General features: G+C 39.2%; 1 protein-coding gene across 3 annotated transcripts in view; it reads right to left on the reverse strand.

Annotated features, from left to right (window-relative positions):
* Nucleotides 1-22,220, reverse strand: part of Sec23ip (SEC23 interacting protein) — a 45,239-nt gene that overhangs the window by 13,041 nt on the left and 9,978 nt on the right. For all 3 annotated transcript variants that reach the window (XM_090345737.1, XM_090345735.1, XM_090345736.1), the window contains exons 5-14: nucleotides 20,457-20,546; nucleotides 16,566-16,686; nucleotides 15,103-15,192; nucleotides 13,518-13,659; nucleotides 11,069-11,277; nucleotides 10,620-10,738; nucleotides 9,479-9,631; nucleotides 6,196-6,291; nucleotides 2,460-2,657; nucleotides 332-487 (exon numbers count right to left, since the gene is read on the reverse strand). In XM_090345737.1, the coding sequence (XP_090201863.1) occupies nucleotides 332-487; nucleotides 2,460-2,657; nucleotides 6,196-6,291; nucleotides 9,479-9,631; nucleotides 10,620-10,738; nucleotides 11,069-11,277; nucleotides 13,518-13,659; nucleotides 15,103-15,192; nucleotides 16,566-16,686; nucleotides 20,457-20,546 (1,374 nt within the window). The remainder of the gene's footprint in view (nucleotides 1-331; nucleotides 488-2,459; nucleotides 2,658-6,195; nucleotides 6,292-9,478; nucleotides 9,632-10,619; nucleotides 10,739-11,068; nucleotides 11,278-13,517; nucleotides 13,660-15,102; nucleotides 15,193-16,565; nucleotides 16,687-20,456; nucleotides 20,547-22,220) is intronic.

Raw genomic sequence — 22,220 nt, forward strand, 5'->3', positions numbered from 1 at the left:
TAGGACAGAGAGCTAAACATTAGTTTCCAAGAAATAAAAATCTGGGGGTGAGGAGTTCAGCCTAGTGGTAATCGTGCTTGCCTAGCATACACGAAGACCTGGGTTCAATTCCTTGGTACCACATATATAGAAAAAGCTGGAAATGGTGCTGTGGCTCAAGTAGTAGAGCTCTAGCCTTGAGAAAACCTAAGGACAGACCTCAGGCCCTGAGTTCAAGCCCCAGGACTGGCAAAAAAAGAAATAAAAGGAATAAAGATTTGGGGATCTGTTAAGATGAAGAGGACAGGCTCTTCACATTCTTCAAAATAGAAAGCAAATTCGAGTTACTCACTGGATGATAGATATTGAAGAATCCTTTACAAGTAGGAAGCCTGTAGTTCTCATCTATCCTATCCACTCCTCGAATAGTGAGAAACATACCAATTGGAGATCCCAAGGCAAAGAAAATTTCTGGTTCAAAGTCTAGTGAGTTGTAAGAAACAGAAACCTAGGAAGAATCAAACAGCAATAAAAGATAATCATTCCACTGTCACATATACAAAACTCTTCTGAATTTTTTTGTTAGAACTGTATTTACTTAAAAAGATGTGAAACGGGGGGAGGGAAATGGATACAAAAACATGAGAGGGGATATCAATGTGTGAGAAGTAATGTACTTTCTATCTGGCGAATATAACTGTTACCCCTCTATTAATTATAATTAAAAAAAGAAGCAATACAGATGATGCCTTAACAGATAACTTTTGCTAGCTTTTAATCTTCATTGGCTATTATATCATTTGGCTATATCTTTTCATTTATTCTCTAGTGCAATAAATGTATGCTATTTCTATTACAGAAATCTGGAGAATCCTCAGTCCTCATGCCTGTGTTTGAATTTACTGTTTACTTACTGTGTGACTCTGGGAAAACTGTTTAATCTCTCTTAACTTTGCTTCAGTTCCTACATCTATAGAACATGGAATATGCTCAGGCACTGAGTTCAAGCCCCAATAGCAGCATAATTCAAAAAAAAAGCATGTTTATAATACTGAAGTCAGTGTAGTAAAAAAGTCACTAACCAAGGCCACATAAAACATGATGGCTATGGGTTGGGAGTTTGGCCTAGTGGTAGAGTGCTTGCCTAGCATGCACAAAGACCAGGGGTTCACTTCCTCAGTACCACATACATAGAAAAAGCTGGAAGTGATGCTATGGCTCAGGGGTAGGGTTATAGCCTTGAGAAAAAAAAAAAACCCAAAGACAGTGCTGAGGCCCTGAGCTCAAGCCCCAGGACTAGCAAAACAAACAACAACAAAAAACCACAACCATGGTGGCTGACCCTAAATATTCCATTAATTTCTAGTCAAGAAAGTTTCCTTCTGTGAGAAAAATGATTTGTCCCAAAGGAGCACATTTTGGATATTTCCATTGAATCCCTGAACAAAGGCATCAACACCTTTGTAATAGCACTTATAGTTTATAAACATCTTTCAGGGTTTTCACAGCAACATAGGAAAGTGTCATTTTCACGTCTTAATAAAGAAAAGCAGCTGGGCATGGTGGCTCATGTCTGTAATCCTAGCTACTCAGGAGGCTAGGATTTGAGGACTGCAGTTCAAAGCCAGCCCAGGCACTAAAATCCCTGGGACTCTTATCTCCATTAACCACTAGAAAATGGAAGTGGGCCTGTGGTTCAAGGGGTAGGGCAGTAGCCTTGAGCTGAATAGCTTAGGGACAACACCCAGGCCTAGAGCTTAAGCCCTATGACCCACAAAAAAGAGAGAGAAGAAAAGAAAAGCAATAAATGGTATAATCTAAGAGCATTACAAAGGTCCATTGAGAGGAAGGTAAGGCAAAACTCAAGTCCACTTTGGAGATAAAGGTAGTAAAGATGGCAAAAAGAAGACTGACCCACAACATCCACTTCCAACCCCAGCGCTCCTACTTACTCCATCCAGTTACCTTCCTAACAGGCTAAACTTCACATTCCTAGGCCTGACTTAGTATTGCAAAATAAACAAAGGGTTATTTTCATAACATGGTTCAAGTGATAGAGCACTAGACATGAACAAATGAGCCAAATGGGACTGTGAGGCCCTAAATCCAAGCTCTGGTACCACCAACAGAAAAAGGAAAGAGACTGAGATGGCAGTTTGTTTGCATGAGGTGTCAAGTTCCATGCTGTGCTTTCATGAACTGCCTCATGGTATGTGAGATGTTTTACTGCTGTCTCAACTTTTTCCTACCAGTCATAATTTAATAGTATTTGTCCTATAACCAGTAACAACAGAAGGGGCTGCAGTTAGATAATTATGTTCAGAATATACATACATCTCTTATTTTGAACACTATAAAAGCATCATAGAGAAAAATCAACTTTATATAGCCCCAAACACATTATATAAGAATACAAAGCCACCCATATACTAAATGCTTCTGACATCAAATATGTAACCTTAGTTGATACATAAACTTACCTGCCCTGTGCCAACTTCAAAAGACTCATAATCAACACGCACAGAAGACACATAAGTACCAACTGGAAGTTTCCTCTTTGACTCATTTGACTCTGAAGGGAGAGAAGCCATTTCTTTGGCTTTCTGAGCACTCTCATCTTGTCCTTTTGTTGAAGTGGCCATCACCGCCTTCTTCTCCGATGCCACTTTTTTCTGTTCCTAAGAAACACCAAAATTTCCTAAGATTATCTTTAAGAAAATTCAGTTCTTGGTGATCACTAAAAAACATATTATTGGGACCGGGAGGTTGGCCTAATAGCAGAGTGCTTGGCTAGCATGCACAAAGACCCAGGTTCGATTCCTCGGTACCACATACATAGGAAAAAAAAAAAAGCCAGAAGTGGTGCTGAGGCTCAAGTGGTAAAGCTTTAGCCTTGAGAAAGTCCAAGGACAGTGCTCAGACCCTGAGCTCAAGCCCAGGACTGGCAAAACAAAACAAAACGAAACAAAACATATTATCTTGTTATTGAGGAATGACTAGTGATGTACGAATAACAACAGCCCTGGATTAGTTGGGAAATGTCCTTTTCAGAGATTCACGTTGAATATTTAAGAAGAAATGCCATGGTATCCATTATTTTCTTAAACTTAATAGAAAAAAAAGACTATCAAAGAAAAATACAGTAAAATCTAAGTATTGGCTATCTCAGATGAATCGTAAAAGTATTTTAAGAAAGCAGATACAAAACAGTACATACTGTTGAATCTACTTCTATGAATTTCTAGGACAGGCAAACCATTCCATAATGATAGAAATCAGAACAGGATTCATAGAGAGAGAAGAAATAGCTGGTGAGTAGCATGAGGAGCTACCTATGGGACAGAAATGTTGTTTCTTGTTTTAGATGGTTGCATATAACTGTCAAAACCTACTGCCCAGAACACTTAAGATCTGTGCACTTCCATAAACAGACAAGAGCTAAGGGCAAACATATAAGAGGAGTCACAGCTAATGAGCTAAAGCCATTCCTGGTGGTTTATGGTTACACCACGAACTCCACAGGTCAGGGGAATAAGAACACTTGCCACAGCTAACTTGTCTTCTCTGCAGGTTTCAGGAACCTTTGTTCCCTAAGCTGTGAAGGGGTATATGTGCTCGTTTTCATTTCAATAGCTATCAACAACAGCTAAATAAAACAGCTTTCGTTAACTGGTCCCACTTTTTCAGCGACAGTAAATCAACAGGACACCATCTGGCAGCACATGTTATCTGTGGGCCACACAGAGCAGTTGATGTAATTTGGCCGAAAAGGTCTCATGGTCTTCCAAAGCCAATTACTCTTAGATTAAAAAAAAGAGAGAGAGAGAGAGAGATAATGCCAAAAATTTTGATCATCAAAACATTTTTTAAAAATCAAAATAGTCACCAGGCACCGGTGGCTCACGCCTGTAATCCTAGCTATCAGGAAGCTGAGATCTCAGAATCAGTTCATAACCAGCCCAGGCACTAAAGTCCTTGAGATTCTTATCTCCAGTTAACCACCAGAAAACAGGAAGAGGAGCTACGGCTCAAGTGGTAGAGCACTAGCCTTGTGCTGAAGAGTTCAGAAATTCTCATAATGCCATAATTTGTATATCCAAGCAATTTCAGTCTATAAAATAAGCTCCTTCTACAAATTTTTCAAAAACTACAGAATCCCTTTCTACCTCCGTTACAGAAGATTAAGGACATGACACCCAGTGTGAGGGATTCATGCCTGTAATCCTAGCTACCCAAGAGGCTGAGATCTGAGGACAGTTCAAAACCAGGCTGGGCAGGAAAGTACAAGACTTATAAAGTAACCACCAAAGAGTTGAAAATGAAGTCATGGCTCAAGCAAAAATAGCTCAGGAATAGTGCCCAGGCCATAAATCAAGTCCCAGAATTGGGGGAAAACAAAAACTTAAAGAAAGATCAAGAACATGATTCAGGGCCTGAAGACACAGCTGCTCCCTTCTTATTTCTGCCCTACATTACAGGCCTGTACGGTGTACTGTGTGAGTGGAGCACACACCTGCATACAGGAACACCACCAACATGCATAACGAAGTTGCCACCATGCTCATGGGCGTGCTGGCAAAGCCCGGCATGACGAAGAATTGTTTGTGAATTGTAATTGGACAGTGATTCAACTCAATACAAGAAAAATTAGATGAAAACCACCTGTAACCTGCCATGCTAATAACCCTTTTCTACATCTAATCAAATACAGTTGGCTCTACAATGTCTTGTACTTGCGCCTTTTCTTTCCATCTGAGTTTATACTGTCATCTCACTCTGTCTCAGTAAAATACCAGATGGCTGGTATGAGCCCTAGCTTCATGCCCTTCCAGCTCCACCACACACTGTCACTGTGTGAACCTCTGCCCTAACTGTCCCCTGGCCCACACAGGCTTCCCAGCAGCACCGGACCAACAGTGATGAGGACAAGGGACTCATGGCTGCTAAAGATATGCCTCTGAGTTTAAAAAAAAAAAAAAAATGAAAAAGATCTTTAAAGATCATGTTGACAGGAATCCTATTTACTCAGAAGACAGACATCAAGAGAATCATGGTTCAAAGCCAGACAGAGCAGGAAGCTAACAAGACCTCATCTCAACAAATAAACTTGGCTCTGTAATCTCAGCTTTTCAAGAGATACAGAAGAGGATCTAACTATGAGTCTTGTCTTAGAAAAAAACAAGACTCTATGCGAAAAATAATTTAATGCAAAAAGGGCCGGGGACATAGTCTTCAGTGGAAAATCGCATGCATATAGCACCAGGTCCTGAGTTCAAACCCAGTACCACCAAAAAATAAAAATAAAAATATACATACATACATACATACATACATACATATATATATATATACCTGCAGAATCAAAAAATAACACACCTTTATTTAAATTTTCTAATTAATCATAAAATCCATGCATTTTCAAATTAAAGAAAGTTTATCCCGGGTTATTTTTTATGCTTTTCACTGTTGCTTTGTTTTGGTGTTTGGCTATCATTTAAGGAGTGTTCAGGGCACACTTCCCCATCTCCACATGGCAAGGAGAACTAGTGAGGCCTTCCTGGCTCTCTCCTCACCACTGTAACCTATGAGGAAGGAACTGTTGTGCTCATTTTGGAAATGACGAAAAACAAGCATCACAGAAATTAAGCCAATTATGCATGCATGTATACTTGTGCCAGGAGTGACACTTAAACCATTTATCTGCCCAGAACCATGAGATTTTACATCAGAAAATCCTCAACAATCATTTTCAAAAGCTGAAAGCTCACTGGTCTGTGAATTCACTGTCTCCTAAACAGTCATTTAGTTTGATATGGATTTAAACCCAGTTCTTCTGGACTCCATTAGCTCCATTACTATGCACTAGCTTACTCAACCACAGGGAACTGCAAACTTCTAAAATAAAAAAACCCAACAGGTCAAACAATGAGTATTGCCGGGAGAGATGGCTCATGTCTGTAATCTTAACTACTTAGGAAGCTGAGATCTGAGGATCAAGGTTCAAAGCCAGCCTGGGCACAAAAGGATCTGAGACTCTTACCTCCAATTAACCTCTAGAAAATGGGAAGTGGGGCTTGGCTCAAGGGTAGGGTGGTAGCCTTGAGCTGAAGAGCTCAGGGACAGCGCCAGGCCAGACCAGTTCAAGCTCCATAACCCACAAAAAAAAAAAAGAAAAAAAAATGAGTATTATCTTGAAGGCAGATATATAAACTTTACCAGTTTGGCTGCTTTACGTTTTACGAAGTTAGCTATCTTCTTCCTGGGTCCAAGAGGTATCCCCATTTCCTTCAGGTCATCAACTGTACACATGAGCTTTAAAAAGAAACACACCCATGAATCAATCCAGACATTGATGAAATTACAGTACAATACAAAATTATAAAAAAACAAAAGAACTCAGAAGGGGAGAAATTGATCAAAATACATGGTATACACATAAAATAACATGTTGAATTGAAAAAAAAAAGAATTATAAGAATCAGTCACTTCTTTAAAGTTATGTTTGAGGCTTGTTTTTAATAAAAAAATTTACTCCTTAAAACATTAGGCCTCACGCATGGTATCCTTAATATGTGGCTATTAAATCCAAAGAGTACAAGAGCGAGGACTCAATATTTGCATACCCAATGCTATGGGCATGGTAATGGAAATATAAACATAACTATATAGACATAAAAACTTATGATTCTATAGACATGTTTTATTTCATAGATTAATGTTTCTATGACATACAAACCATTAGCCTAATTTTGATTAAGTTCTAAAAACAAAGTCCCAATGATTGTATATAGAGACTCCCTTCTTAAATAATTGTTTGTTAAACTTGTCATTTGAAATATGATGTAAAAATCAATGTTAATAAATTCTTTAATTAAAAAAAAAAAAAAAACAGGGCCAGGAGTTTGGCCTAGTGGTACAGTGCTTGCCTAGCATGCACGAATACCCGGGTTGGATTCCTCGCTACCACATACATAGAAAAAAGCCGGAAGTGGTGCTGAGGCTCAAGTGGTAGAGCTCTAGCCTTGAGAAAGTCCAAGGACAGTGTTCAGGCCCTGAGCCCAAGCTCAAGACTGGCAAAAAAAAAAAAAAAAAAAAAGCCAAAACCAAAAACAAAAAAAAAAAACATTAGGCCTCAGGCTGGCAGTTTGGCCTAGTGGTAGAGTATTTGCCTAGCATGCACAAAGACCTGGGTTCAATTCCTCAGTACCACATTGTAGAGCTCTAGCCTTGAGAAAATTCAAGGACAGTGCTCAGGCTTTGAACTCAAGCCCAGGACTGGCAAAAAAAAAAAAAAAAAGCCTCTTCAACCTAAAACATTTTACTATTTTTCTAATTAAAAAGAACACATCCACATTTATATGTAAAATCTCAAACATATAATGAAGCTTCCCCCTTCCATTCTGTCTCAATCACCCATTCACTCTGCAACACTCACTGGCAATTTGTTTTTTGCCAGAGGTTTCTCAAGCACACACACACATGTAAGTGTGTGTGTGTGTACGCGCATGTGTTCTCTGTACACACAGAACTCAACTCCTCTCTTTCACCAGAATCTCCATTGCTGCCTCATCTGTTCACAGGCACAGGTCTTTTGCTGTGTAACCACATAGAAGTAATTTAACCAGGCCAACCAATGCATGCTTGAAGAGGTTTCTAAGATTTCACGTGTCACAAAACTGCTCAGTGAGTATACTGTACATACTCTTGGGACACCTTTTCTCTACAAAGTCTTTCTAGCAGTTAAACTGTGGAAAAAAGACATAACTTTTACATGTTAAAAGGTATCACAGCTGAGTGCTGGTAGCTCATGCCTCTAATCCTAGCTACTCAAGAGGCTGAGATTGAGGACGGCAATTCAAAGCCAGCCTGAGCAGGAATGTCATCTCTAATTAAACACCCAAGAACTGGAAATGTAGCTCAAGAACTACTTTAGGTAAAAAAGCTCAGGGCAGGACTGGGAGTTTAGCCTAGTAGTAGAGTGCTTGCCCAGCATACACAAACACCCAGGTTCAATTCCACAGTACCACATACATTAAAAAAAAAAAAAGATGGAAGTGGTGCTGTGGCTCAAGTGGTTGAGTTCCAGCCTTGAGAAAGCCCAAGGTCAGTGCTCATCCTCTTGAGTTCAAGACCCAGGACCTGGCGTGGGGGAGAGGGAGCTCAGGGCAGCACCCAGACCCTGAATTCAAGCTTTAGGATGAATACACACACACATACACACACACACAAAGATATCACAAAGTTCCATAGAAATTGCACCAATTTATATTCTTATGAATTTATGTATGGTAAATACCACTTACCTTCCTCTCTATAAATCCTCATCTATTACTTACATGTTTGCCTAGTGCTTCTCCACTGGCTTCCTAGACATTCTGAGTATTAAGGAAATCAACTCTTCTTGTGATGTGGTAAAGACATTTTCCCAGTCTATCACTGGTCTATGGATGTTGCTTATGATGTTTACTGCTAAGCAATTATGTTTCTTTCATGGCATCTGGATTTGTATCATCCTTAGAAAAGACTTTATACATTTTTTTTAACTCAAGGTTTTAAGCTTCTGGGCAGGTGTTCTATCTCGACTTATTTTTCAGATAGGGTCATCTACTTTTGCCCAGCACCAGCTTCACACCTCAAATCCTTCTGTCTGTCCAAGGAGCTGAGGTTACAGGTGTGAAATACCACACTCAGTTTGTTGAGATGAGGGTCTTATTAACCTTTTAAACCCAGAGTTAGCCTCACACCATGGTTCCTTTATCTCCACCTTCCAAGCAGGTAGGAACACAGACATTATAAACTTTGCGGGACTCTGGGTTTTTTTTGTTGTGTTTTTTGTTTCTTAATTTAATTCTTGTGTTTGCTAGTTTTGTGGGGGGGGGGGGAGCTGGGTATGTGTGTTGCTTTTTCAAGCATTTAAGTCTTTGCCTTATGGGGAATACATTTTGACATAGGATGCTTAATTCTATTTTTTTGGGGGGGGGGTTTATACCAGTCCAGGGGCTTGAACTTAGGGTCTAGGCACTGTCCCTGAGATATTTTGCTTAAGGCTGGTATTCTACCACTTGAGCCACAGCTCCACTTGTACCTTTAATGGTTAACTGGAGATAAAGTCATGAGGATTTTTCTGGATAGGCTAGCTTTGAACCACAATCCTCAGATGTTAGCTTCCTGAGTTGCTAGGATTATAGGCATGAACTACTTGTGCCCAACTTTTTTTTTTTTTTGCCAGTCCTGGGCTCAAGCTCAGGGCCTGAGCACTGTCCTTGGACTTTCTCAAGGCTAGAGCTTTACCACTTGAACCTCAGCACCATTTCTGGCTTTTTTCCATGTATGTGGTAGTGAGAAATTGACCCCGGGTCTTCATGCAAGATAGGCAAACACTCTACTACTAGGCCAAACTCCCAGCCTTTGTGCTCAACTTTTAAATTATTCTATTTTTTTTGAACTTATACACAATATAAATAATTTTAAACAAAATGAATGAAATTATCATCAATACCAGAGATTCCATATCAATCTTTTCTTTTTCAAAAGTGCTAACATATTCAAAGAGGCTAAGTGCTTCCAGAGTTTCTTGCAAAGTTAGGACTTTCTCATTTTCAACATCAAGGTCACATGATTCATCCAAAGGCAGCTTTGACTCCTCAGGCATCTTAATAAAACAAAAAAAGAATAAGGGGGAAGGAACATTATAAAGCTAAAAAAAAAAAGCACTTATAAAGTCTCTCTGATCTACCAAAAAAAACCCCACAAAATCTTAACAATTTGTCCTGCAAATTATAATTTACATCCAACATGTGAATATTTTGAAAGATATAAATCAGGTCACTTACTCCAATTTCCTATAGTAATTTACGTTTTTTTCGTCTGTCATAGGGCTTGAACTCTGGGCCTGGGCATTGTCCCTGAGTTCTTCAGCTCAAGGCTACCACCCTACCCTTGAGCCACAGCACCACTTCCAGTTTTCTGGTGGTTAACTGGAGATAAGAGCCTCACACTCTTCAGTGTTCCTCAGTACCCGGGCTGGCCATTGAACCACAATCCTCAGATCTCAGGCTCTTGAGTAGCTGGGATTACAGGAATGAGTCACCATGCCCAGCTATTTATTTACTTATTTTTTCTTTCTTTCTTTTTTTTTTGGGGGGGGGGATCAGTCTTGGAGCTTGAACTCAGGGTTTGAGCACTGTCCTTGGGATTTCTCAAGGCTAGAGCTCTACTACTTGAGCCACAGCACCACTTCTGGCTTTTTTCTATGTATGTATACTGAGGAATCAAAACCCATCTTCATGCATGCTCTCTACCACTAGGCCAAACTCCAGGCCCCAGCTATTGACATTTTTAAGAATGATAAACTTCCACATTAACATGTATAAAGGAAAAGGAAGTAGAATGAGAAACTCAATGAGTTACATAATCACATTAAACTTTTTTGTTTTATCTTAGAGATGTTATCTCTTTATGCTGCTTTAGTTTTCCCACTTTAGTCTTCCAAGTAGCTGGGATTACAGACATGTACTACCAAACCTATCTATTCAATGTACTAAGTCTCCATATATTCTGACATATAAAAACAAATAAGCTTCAGCAAATAAGACACATGTGGGAAAAATGGTTTGGCTCCATCTCATGTGCAGATATACCTGTTTTTCTTGAAAATTCAGCTGCTTTACAACTCCATTAGCAATAGCTTCAGGTCCCAGGGGTTTTGAGACATTTAAATCTTTCTGATTAGACAGGATATCAAACAATATTAAAGAACCTAAGAAAAACAAGTATTTTGTTTTATAATATGATAGGTGTTTTTGATACTAAATGTTTTCCTATTTTTTCAAAGTCCCTATGCAGAAATCGTACAAAATAAAAACTGATGCTCAATATTCTTGTTTTATCAAACAGAAGAAATTAAAATATACAACAGCATCCACATAACTGTAGATATGAAGAAGGCAGAATCTAAACTCAAAGCATTCATTTCTTCCCTTTATAAAACTTTAGATGTATAATTCTAAGTTTCACACTAACAATGTCACCCACATGAAAAACAGCGATAATTTAACAAATTTATAATGCAAAGAAATGACAGTCTTACCTAAACTGTGACCTGCAACAGAGACTTTTCCTTTGAAGTTTGGGTTCCGACTCATGAAGAGGGAATGGAGTCGATTTATCTCCATTCCCACTTTTTCCACAATTGTCTGGCAGTACGTAGGGCTGTTATAAAATAAAATATCTAACAAAGTTTCATTGGTAAAGTGACGAAACCGACCAATACTTGCCAAAGTAATTTTCTTAATATTCCTGTTTAAAAAGAAAAACATATTATCAGTATTTACCTTTAATCTATTTCACATTTAAATTTTTGTTTCTGAAAACAGTAAAATTGTATAGGATAATCAGTCTAGATTATTTTTCATTTCTATCCATTTTAGAATTTGAACTTAGGGACTCCTGATTGCTAGGCAAGCCTCTACAACCTTCAGCTCTACATTAAGCACTCTAAATGGAATGTATCAATTCATAAATGTTACAGAATAATTACGATTCTGTAGACAGATTATGACTAGATCAAAATTAAACAAAAAGTTACTTGCACCTCCAACTGTACTATGAATGTGGAGATTCTTAGCATCCTTCCTCACAAATGGCACTGTACCACTCCAGTATTTTACTAGTTTAAGATGGGAATTCTGAGAAAGTTTCTACCCAAGCTGGCTTTGAACTATTACCTCCAGGTCTCAGCCTTTCTAGTAGTTAGGATTGCAGGTGTAAGTTATTACAACCCAGTTTTATATTTATTTATTTATTTTTTCCAGTCCTGGGCTTGGGATCAGGGCCTGAGCACTGTCCTTGGACTTTCTCAAGGCTAGAGCTCTACCACTTGAGCCTCAGCACCACTTCTGGCTTTCTTTTTCTATGTATGTGGTACCGAGGAATTGAACCCGGGTCTTTGTGCATGCTAGGCAAGCACTCTACCAATAGGCCAAACTCCCAGTCCTATATTTCATTTTTAAAGACGATAGCTTGTACTTCCATTTTTTTTTTATTTGAAAATCTAAATGCCTAATAAAAATTATGGACAGAAGGAACAAAAGAGGTCACATGGAATGAGAAAGCATTTAATGGAGCTGGGGGCTCACATCTGTAATCCTAGCTACTCAGGAGGCCGAGGCCTGAGGATCATGGTTCAAAGTCAACGTGATTACAAAATCCTGTAAGACTCTTCTCTCCAATTTACCACCAGAAAACTGGAAGGGGCACTGTGGCTCAAAGTGGTAGAGTGTTAGCCTTGAGCTGAAGAGCTCAGTGATAGCCCCCAGGCCCAGAGTTCAAGCCCCTGACACCCTCCCACACTCAAAAAAAAAAAAAAAGAATTTAATGGACTGACAACCCTTCCTGATTTGAGAATGACCCGAGTGCAGTTTGTAAACATTCACTGAGAAAGCAAACGCCCTTAAAACAGAGTATACTTTAGAGAGAAAGCTGTTTGTAGAATTAGCTACATTATACCATGTGTCCTAAGACAGCATGATAGTCACTAAAATCAATATAAATGTTGGTCCTGTGCATAGCATAAACATTATCTAAATTTCTGGATCTGCAATGTGATTATTCAAAATGGAGTGGGGCATCTTTGATCAGTGTCTGGTGAACAGTGCCAGCACTTTGACCAAGGATTTAAAATGGCCTGCAATGCAACAGTTGTATATAACAAAGACTGTACTTTAAAGAGCATTCTCCACTGAAAAACAATACATCTAAATCAGCAGTTCTCAGCTAGGAATGGCACTACCCGCGAGGGGCTATCTGCCAATTTCTGAGACATTTTCAGTTGTTATATGGTGAAGGAGGAGCATGCTACTGCTACTCAAGCAGGAAGGCTGTTAAGCAACCTAAATATCTTAATTATGAGAGCTCAGAACAGTATTTTAGAACCAGCTTGACGGTTAAAGATTTAGCTCAGTGACAGAATATGTGCTCAGTACATGTGAGGACCTAGGGTCAGTTTCCAGTACACAAAAAGGTAAAACACAACCAGTTAAAATTTCTTGAAGATTTTCGTAAACTTTATATTTTATAGTATTGGAACTCTGAACCCAGAACCTCATGCTTGCTAGCTAAACAAGAGCTATCTTGCAGCCTCTCTTGCTTTATGCCTGGACTGGACTTATGAAACTATTCGTGCTTCCTTTTGTCACTTAGATGAAAGCCATGTACTGTGGCACCCAGTCACTGTGCCTCCCTGCAGCAGGACATTGGCTGATCGTGAATGATAATCTCCTCATCTCCATCTCCCAAATAGCTAGCTAGGATCATTGGCTTAAGCCACCAAGCCTGGTTTTAAACATTTCAAATAGGGAAAAATGGATATACAATATACAAAGAGAAAAGTAGCACATAAATGGTACAGCTACTAATTAATCATATACCAGAGCAAGTGTATAATTAAAACAAATATTTCTTAAAGTCATAACAAATACTTCATATTATGATTTCAATTTTGCCTCTAACTGAAAAGCAACTTGTGAAAGTCTACAAACCTGTCAACACCTGTGGCATCCCCACCCAAGGCACTATGCCAGTGAACTGGAAGGAACTCCACTCTGCTTATTTTCCCATCATCTAAAGATCTCTTGAAATGTGTCTGCAGCAATTTCAGAGAAACCACCCTAAAATCATCCACTTAAAAACAAATCAAGGAAGATAAATTATTAAATTTTCTGGCTATGACAGACAATTGCAAATAATCTTAACTATGCCAGCATTTTTATAACATAACAATACGTTTTTAAATGACACAGTAAAAATATAAATTACAACTTTTAGAAACCTCTTTTAACTTTCCATCATTGTAGAATGAATGCCTAGAAAAAAAAATAGTTTTGTCAGATGCCAGTAGCTTATACCTATAGTCCTAACTACTCAGATCTGAGGATTACAGTTCAAAGCCAGCCATGTGCCCTAAAGTCTGTGAGACTCATCTCCAGTTAAATACAAAAAGCTTAGGGATAGTACCCAGGCCCTAAATTCAAGCCCCAAAACTGGTACCAAAAAAAAAAAAAAAAAAAAAAAGTTTACCATTACTGAGCTCAACATGATTTAAAAAAAAAAAAAAAAACAACAGAAGAAATGAATCAAGCTTCCTACTGGAGACTTAAGAGTTCCAGTACGGACTATGAGATGAGACAGCTTACCTCAGATCCTCTCCTGGCAGTGTGGTAACAGTGATAAATGATATAACAGGGTTAAATGATATAATATACATGCAAAGTATTTGGCGAATACCATGTATTCAGTATATATAAACTATACAGGTATAAACGAAAACTGCAAAGATTTAAATCAACTAAGTATCTTCATGGCTCTCCCTATAAATCAACTTAGTTCATAGTTCTTTCATGTTGCTGCAAGTGTCTGGCAGAGGCTATTAGACCATTTCTTTCCCCTGTAAACTTCCTTCTAATTCTTCAAACACAAGATTTTATAAACTATAATAGTGTAAGAGCACACCAAATACAAATCAATATTTTCCACTGATGAGAGGAAGAAATATACAACTGGGAACTATCTTAACACTGAATACTTAAAACGTTCTTCTGGAGCTGGGCACTGAGAGCTCACACCTGTAATACTAGCTATTCAGAAGACTGAGATCTAGGGCCGGGAGTTTGGACTAGTGGTAGAGTGCTTGCTTAGCATGCACGAAGACCCGGGTTCAATTCCTCGGTACCACATACATAGAAAAAAGCTGGAAGTGGTGCTGAGGCTCAAGTGGTAGAGCTCTGGCCTTGAGAAAGTCCAAGGACATGGCTCATGGCTCATGCCCTAAGCTCAAGTCCAGGACTGGCAAAAAAAAAAGAAGAAGACTGAGATCTGAAGATCATGGTTCAAAGCCAGTCCAGGCAGCAAAGTCCATGAGACTCTTATTTCCAATTAACCACCAAAAAACCAGAAATGGAGCTATGGCTCAAAGTGGTAGGGTGCTAGCCTAGAGCAAAAAACCTCAGGGACAGCACTCAGGCCCTGAGCTCAATCGCGATACTAAAAATAACAAACAAACAAGTTCTTTTATTAGTTCTTAAATCATTCTAGGAACAAAAACACAACAAAATACTTACTACTTACCACATTCAATAATGCTTCTAAAGCGCAAGTCACACACAGGCCCAATGCCATGCACCATGAACACCAAGTGGTCCACCTGAGGCATTTCCCCTATTAAAAAAATTTTTAAATCGAGAATCTGAGTTTTATTAATCAAATAGCCAAATCCATCAAATATTCTTTTTAGTATTACAGTAAGTTTTACCTTATGCCAAATTAGAGTACTTTGTCCAACTAGGCATATATGAGACGAAAAGGTAGAGAAGCAAGTTCTCTGCACACAAAACCCATCAATATGTGGTTTGGAATTTTGTATCTACAGTGTTCCATCCTCTTGAGATCTTTTCAGAACTCCTAAGCACAGTGATTGGAGGCTTATCATGGACACGGGCTTTGGGTTCAATATTTAATATAAAAAAAAAGGGGGGGTGGAGGTGTGAAAAGAAGAGGGAAGAGGTGACATTGTCCAAAAAGAAATGCACTTTTTATCTGATTTATGTAACTGTAATCCCTTTGGACATCACCTTTTATAATAATTTTAAAAACTTAAAAAAAATTTAAAAGGAGAAAACAAAACCTCAGCCCCACATAGAAAAAGTAATTAGTCAACATAAAACTTTAAAAAAAGGAGCTAGGTGGTAAAGTGCTTGCCTAGCATGCTGGAGCCTTGGGTTCAATTCCCCGTAGCACATACCCAGAAGTGGTGCTGTGGCTCAAGTGGTAGAGCACTAGCCTTGAGAAAGGCCAACAACAGTGCCCAGTCCCTGAGTTCAAGCTGAAAGAAATAAAATAGTGAAAGAATAAAAGCTAGGTTTGTACCCAAGTGGATAACTTCCAAGTGCTATGATAGGTCATCCTAAGAACTTGTCTTTTTCATCCTTCTAAAGAATAATCAAGCCAGTGCTCGTGGCTCATTCCTATAATCCTAGCTACTCAAGAGGCTGAGATCTGAGAACTGCAGTTCAAAGGTGGCCCAGGCACAAAAGTCCATGAAACTCTTATCTCCAATTAACCACCAGAAAACTGGAAGTGGCACTATGGCTCAACTGGTAGAGCACTAGCCTTGAGCTGAAGAGCTCAGGGACAGCACCCCAAAGTTCAAAAACCACAAAAGGAAAAAAAAGGGGGAGAGAGGGAGGAAGGAAAGGGGGACAAAAACATGAGAAGGGGTATTGTTTCAAGAAATAATGTACCTACCACCTGATGAATGTAACTATAACCTCTCTAATACATTATCCTAACAATAAAATACAATAAAAAAAAAAAAAGAATGAGGAAGGGGGTGGAGGGAGGGAAATGGGGACAAAACATGAGAAAGTGGTATTAATGTGTGTGAAGTAATGCACCCGTGCACCTTCTGTCTGGCGAATATAACTGTAACCTTTCTATTAATTACAATAAAAAAGTATGAAGAAAAAAAAAGAATGATGCTAAAATAAAGAAGACTTTGTAAAAGACTTGACACCTAAACAAACTACACATACCATCAGGAATCTCGTCAAGGCTGTCATCAATCCCACGTTTCACCACCCTGGGCCTTGTCTGTCCATCCTGAGTAGTCCCCCACTCATCAGGCACTGAGGAAGGCTGGAACTGCACAATAACCTTTGGGACACAATAGAATTATTACAGAGCTCATTTCCAGATTCTTTCCCATGACAGGTTAAGTAACGTTATTTCAGCAGAGTAAGCTATGCTTAAGTATGAACAGCTTATAAATCAAGTAGAAGTACTATGCTCCCAAACAAATTTTGTTAAGACTTCTGCTGATGTTAACCATCAAAACCAAATAAATCAATATCATCATTTCCAATGCTCATGATGAAAAATTATATAACTAAATCAAAAGTAATCCTGGGTTCCATTGCTAGTACCACACATAAATAAAAAAGCAAAAGTACATCTTGAAGATTTTTTTTTTCATCAGTTGTGGGGCTTGTTTTTTCATCAGTTGTGGGGCTTGGACTTAGAGTCTAGGTACTGTCTCTGAGCTCTGTTACATAAGGCTACCACTTAGAACCACTGCCCACTTCCAATTTTTTTCCATATATTTTTTATTGTAATTAATAGAAGGGTTACATTACATTCACCAGCCACTTCCAAGTTTTGAGTGGTTAATTGGAGATAAGAATTTCACAGGGACTTTTCTGTCTGGCTGGCTTCAAACCACGACTTTCAGATCTCAGCCTCCTGATATAGCAGGATTAAAGGTGTGAACCACAGGCACCCAGCTTACTTTGAAGATTTTTTAAATCTAACAAATGAACTCCCTACTTAGGGGCTGGGAGTGTGGCCTAGTGGTAGAGTGCTTGCCTAGGTTCCATTGCTTGGTACCGGAAGTGGTGCTGTGGCTCAAGTAGTAGAGCACCAGCCTTGAGAAAGCTCAAGGACAATGCCCAGGCCCGGAGTTCAAGCCCCAGGACTGGGAAAAAACAAAACAAAACTAAAACCTCCGTATTTATAAAGAACAAATCAAGGCCAAGTTATCTGCAGCTAAGAAATCTATCTTATAAAAACATGTTAGGAGCTGGGTGAGGTGGCTCACACCTGTAATCCTGGCTATTCAGGAGGCTGAGATCTGAGGATCGAGGTTCAAAGCCAGCCAGGGCACTAAAGATCATGAGACTCTTACCTATAATTAACCACTAGAAAATCAGAAGTGGTGCTGTGGCTCAAGTGGTAGGGTAGTAGCTTTGAGCTGAAGAGCTCAGGGACAGCACCCAGGCACAGAGTTCAAGTCCCATGACCGACCAAAAAAAAAAAGTTAGACAAAATTCTTTGAATGACAAGGCTCCCAAGTAACTGACAAATTTAACTTCACTAACAAAAACTGAATGTCCCCCGCCTCCCGAAAAAAAAAAAGCTCTAAGAAGAAATCTATTCCATTAAATCAACTAACTAAATTTAGCTCTGTGCCATACAGACTTTTTTCTTTAAAAACAATGTAGTAGGGGCTGAGAGTTTGGCCCAGTAGTAGAGTGCTTGCCTAGTATACACAAAGACCCAAGTTTGAATCCTCAGTACCACATACACAGAAAAAAGCCAGAAGTGGTACTGTGGTTCAAGTGGTAGAGCTCTAGCCTTGAGAAAACCCAAGAACAGGACCAGCAAAAAACAACAACAACAACATGGTAGGACATGGTGGCTCATGCCTGTGATCCCAGCTACTTGGGAGTTAGCACAAGATCTTATCTAAAAAACACCCTAAAAGTAAAAGGACTGGAGTAAAGCTGAAGTGGTAGAGAGTACTTGGCTGGAAGCATAAGAACCTGAATTCAAACCACAATACCTCCTGAAAAAAAAAGGGGGGAGGTGGTTAAGTATGGGCATTGAGGCTGGGGACATGGCTCAAGTGAAAGAGCACTTATCTACTAGGTATAGGCCTTGGGTTCAAATCCTGCACAGCACTAACAAAACCAAACCAAATATATAGAGAGATAGATATAGATATAGATACAAATACAGATACAGATATAGATAGAGAGAGAGAGAGAGAGAGAGAAAGAGAGAGAGAAAGAGAGAGAGACAGACAGACAGACAGATACATGGATACATGGATACATAGGTAGATAGAAAAGGGGGGGAAGAGGAAGTGTTTTACTTTTCATTTACTTCCTTGTATATTTTTATACTGTTTAATTTTTTTATGTATCAAACTTTTTTCTAAGAACAAGAGAAGTCATATACTGCTTAAATTTTGTGGGCATCTAAATATTTTTAAGTTTTACTTCAATGTCAACAAAGACTTACAGGAACTATTATACTAAGTAAGTTACTTTGTTTTTCTGTAAAAATAAACAGCCTGTGTTCTGAGAAACTATCATACCCCAAGCCCAATGTTAAATGCTTTTGCATTTAACTTTTACTTTATCTAAACTATAACCCTGAGAGGTAAATGTGACTCCAGGCAAGGCCCTGGAATTCACCAGGAGCAGTGACATACCTGTAATCCTAGCAATTCAGGAAACTGAGATCTGAGGACTGTGGTTCAAAGCCAGCCAGGCAAACTGAGAGAGACTCTTATCTCCAATGACTAACAAAAAGCCAGACTTAGAAGTAAGGCTCAAATGTAGTGCACCAGCTTTGAATAAAAAAAGCAAAAGCGGGGGCCAGGAGTTTGGCCTAGGGTAGAGTGCTTCTTAGCATGCATGAAGATCTGTGTTCGATTCCTTGGTACCACACACATAGAAAAGCCAGAAGTGGTGCTGTGGCTCAAGTGGTAGAGCTCTAGCCTTGAGAAAGGCCAAGGACAGTGCTCAGGCCCTGAACTAAAAAATGCCCAGGACTGGCAAAAAAAAAAAAGGCAAAAGTTAAGAGACAGCTCTCAGGTCCTCAGTTCAAGTCCTGGCGCCAACCCCCCACCGCCCCCCCCCTCCCCACACACACAGGACCTAAAGCCCAAGATAAATTAAAATATAATGAATCAATGAATGATTTTTTTCTGTGTGTGCCAGTCCTGGGGCTTGAACTCAGGGCCTGGGTAGTGTCCCTGAGCTTTTATACTCAAGGCTAGTGTTTTACCACATGAGCCATAGATTTATTTCCAGCCTTTTGCTGGTAAACAGGAGACAGAGTTTCCTAAATGAAATTGGTGCTGTGACTCTGGCTGCTTCTAATAAAATGGCAACGTTTGTAAGTACAGAAACCAGATGGCCTGCAAAGTCTTATTCCCTAGACCTTTAGAGAAAAATTTAGCACACCTCTAATCAAGTGAAAAAATTATCACGTTACTTCTGTGGTGCATACTAAGCCTCAGTTAACATGTCACCAAATGGAAGCATCATGTGATAAATTTAAATTGTTTGTGCTTACATAAATAAAATGCAGTAAACTGTTTTTCTTAATACAATTATTACATACTCACATTGCAGAAAATATCACCTACATATAGCAGAATAATTATGAAAATGACCCTAACACCTTAGTATCTTCAAAAAAGCAGCACTTAGGGCTGGGAGTGTGGCCCAGTGGTAGAGTGCTTCCCTAGCATGCACAAAGCCCTGGGTCCAATTCCTTGGGTACGATATAAACAGAAAAAGCCAGAAGTGGTGCTGTGGCTCAAGTGGCAGAGCTCTAGATAAAGCTCAGTCAGCAACAGTGCCTAGGCCCTGAGTTCAAGCCCCAGAACTGGAAAGAAAAAAAAAAAAAGTACCACTTAGATACTCAGGAGGCTGATATCTAAGGATCACAGGTTGAGCTAGCTTGGGTAGGAAAGTCCATAAGATTCTTATCTCCAAATAATTACTAGAAAACTGGAAGTGACACTGTGGCATTAAGTACAAGAGAGCTGGATCTGAGTGAAAAAGCTTAAAGACACAACCTAGCCCAAGCACCAAGATTGACCAAAAAAAGGAAAGAAAGAAAAAGCACATTACCTTTGGATTGTGCATAACAATGGTCTCTCCACTGGGAAACTCTAATCTTCGGTGCCACTGATTTGTGGTGACAGCCTTTTTATACTCAGCCTACAATAACAGAAACATAATTCACCATGAAAATCGGTATCACATCAGGACAAAGTATGGAGGAAAACAAAATCTATGATGCTAACAAAAATCACAGTAATAGCAGTTCTGGTTTGTTTATTTTTGCTCATGGATTTGGTGACAGAACAACATTTCAAGTCACTAATATACTATTAGCGTTCAATGTCCCTAGAGCAGGTATAACTGATGATGTCTAAAAACTGTAATTATACAACTAAACAAGAAAAGAAAACAAGATAACAAAGATATACACACAAAGGTATGTACATGGGGAAAAAAAAATCTGTAGTTGTTAAAATACATGTTTGCAGCTAGATGCAGTGGCTCATGCCTGTAATCCTAGCTACTCAGAAGGCTGAGATCTGAGGATCAAGATTCAAAGCCAGCCTGGGCACAAGAGGACCTGAGACTCTTATCTCCAATTAAGCTCTAGAAAATGGGAAGTGGGGCTTGGCTCAAGGGTAGGGCGGTAGCCTTGAGTTGAAGATCTCAGGGACAGCACCCAGGCCGAGTTCAATCCCCATGACCCACCAAAAATAAATAAGTAAATATGTGTGTGTGTGTGTGTGTGTGTGTGTGTGTATACATGTTTATAGAGGAAAACAGCCTAAAAATATTTTTAGTATAATTTCATTGTTATTATTACGGTGTTGTATAGAGAGGTTACCACTTTATAAGTCAGGTAATGAGCACATTTCTTTTTGGACAATGTCACCCTTCCTTTGCTTTTCTCATTCTCCCTTTCTATCCCTACCCACAAATTGCATGTTTCATTTTCCACTGAGTGCCATGACTGCATGTGTTGATTCTTCCTCCATTTCCATGGTCCCCTTCCCCCACTCAAAAGACAGACTGAAGAACCAAAAAGACAAACACAGCACCATCACCAACAAAACTCTCCACACCTCAATTCAGAGTGACTGAACCAGCTTTACATTCCTACCAACAGTGCATTTGGATTCCTTTTTCCTTATATCACCACCAGCATTTGTTGTTCGGTTTCACCATATTGGCCAGTCTAACTAGGGTAAGCTGGAATCTCAAAGTTGTTTTGGTTTGCATTTCCTTTATAGTCAGGGATGTTGAGCATTAGAAAATATTTTAAAGCCAGGTGCCAGTGGCTCACACCTGTAATCCTAGCTACTCAGGAGGCTAAGATCTGAGGATCAAGGTTTGAAGCCAGGAGGAAAAAGTTCTTATGAGACTCTTTATCTCCAGTTACTCTCTCAAAAATAGAAAGTGTCGCTGTGGCTCAAAGTAGAGAGCTAGTATTGAGCAAAAAATTGCTCAGAGGGACCGCGAGTTTGGCCTAGGGGTAGAGCGCTTGCCTGGCATGCACGAAGACTGGGGTTCAATTCCTTAGTACCACATACTTAGAAAAAGCCAGAAGTGGTGCTGAGGCTCAAGTGGTAGAGTTCTAGCATTGAGAAAAATCCAAGGACAGTGCTCAGGCCCTGAGCTCAAGTGCAGGAATGGCAAAAAAAGGAAAAAAAAAAGCTCAGAGACAGCACCTATGTCCTGAGTTGAAGATCCATGACCAACTACAACAACAAAAAATACTATTTTTTTTAAAGGTAGAGTTTAATTTATTAAGATTGTGGCCAAATTTTTCTTATTTGTTCTTTTTTTTTTTTTTTTTTTTTTTTTTTGCCA

This window comes from Megascapheus bottae, chromosome 15 (assembly GCF_031878675.1).
Source record: "Megascapheus bottae isolate mThoBot1 chromosome 15, mThoBot2.hap1, whole genome shotgun sequence".
NCBI lineage: Eukaryota > Metazoa > Chordata > Mammalia > Rodentia > Geomyidae > Megascapheus > Megascapheus bottae.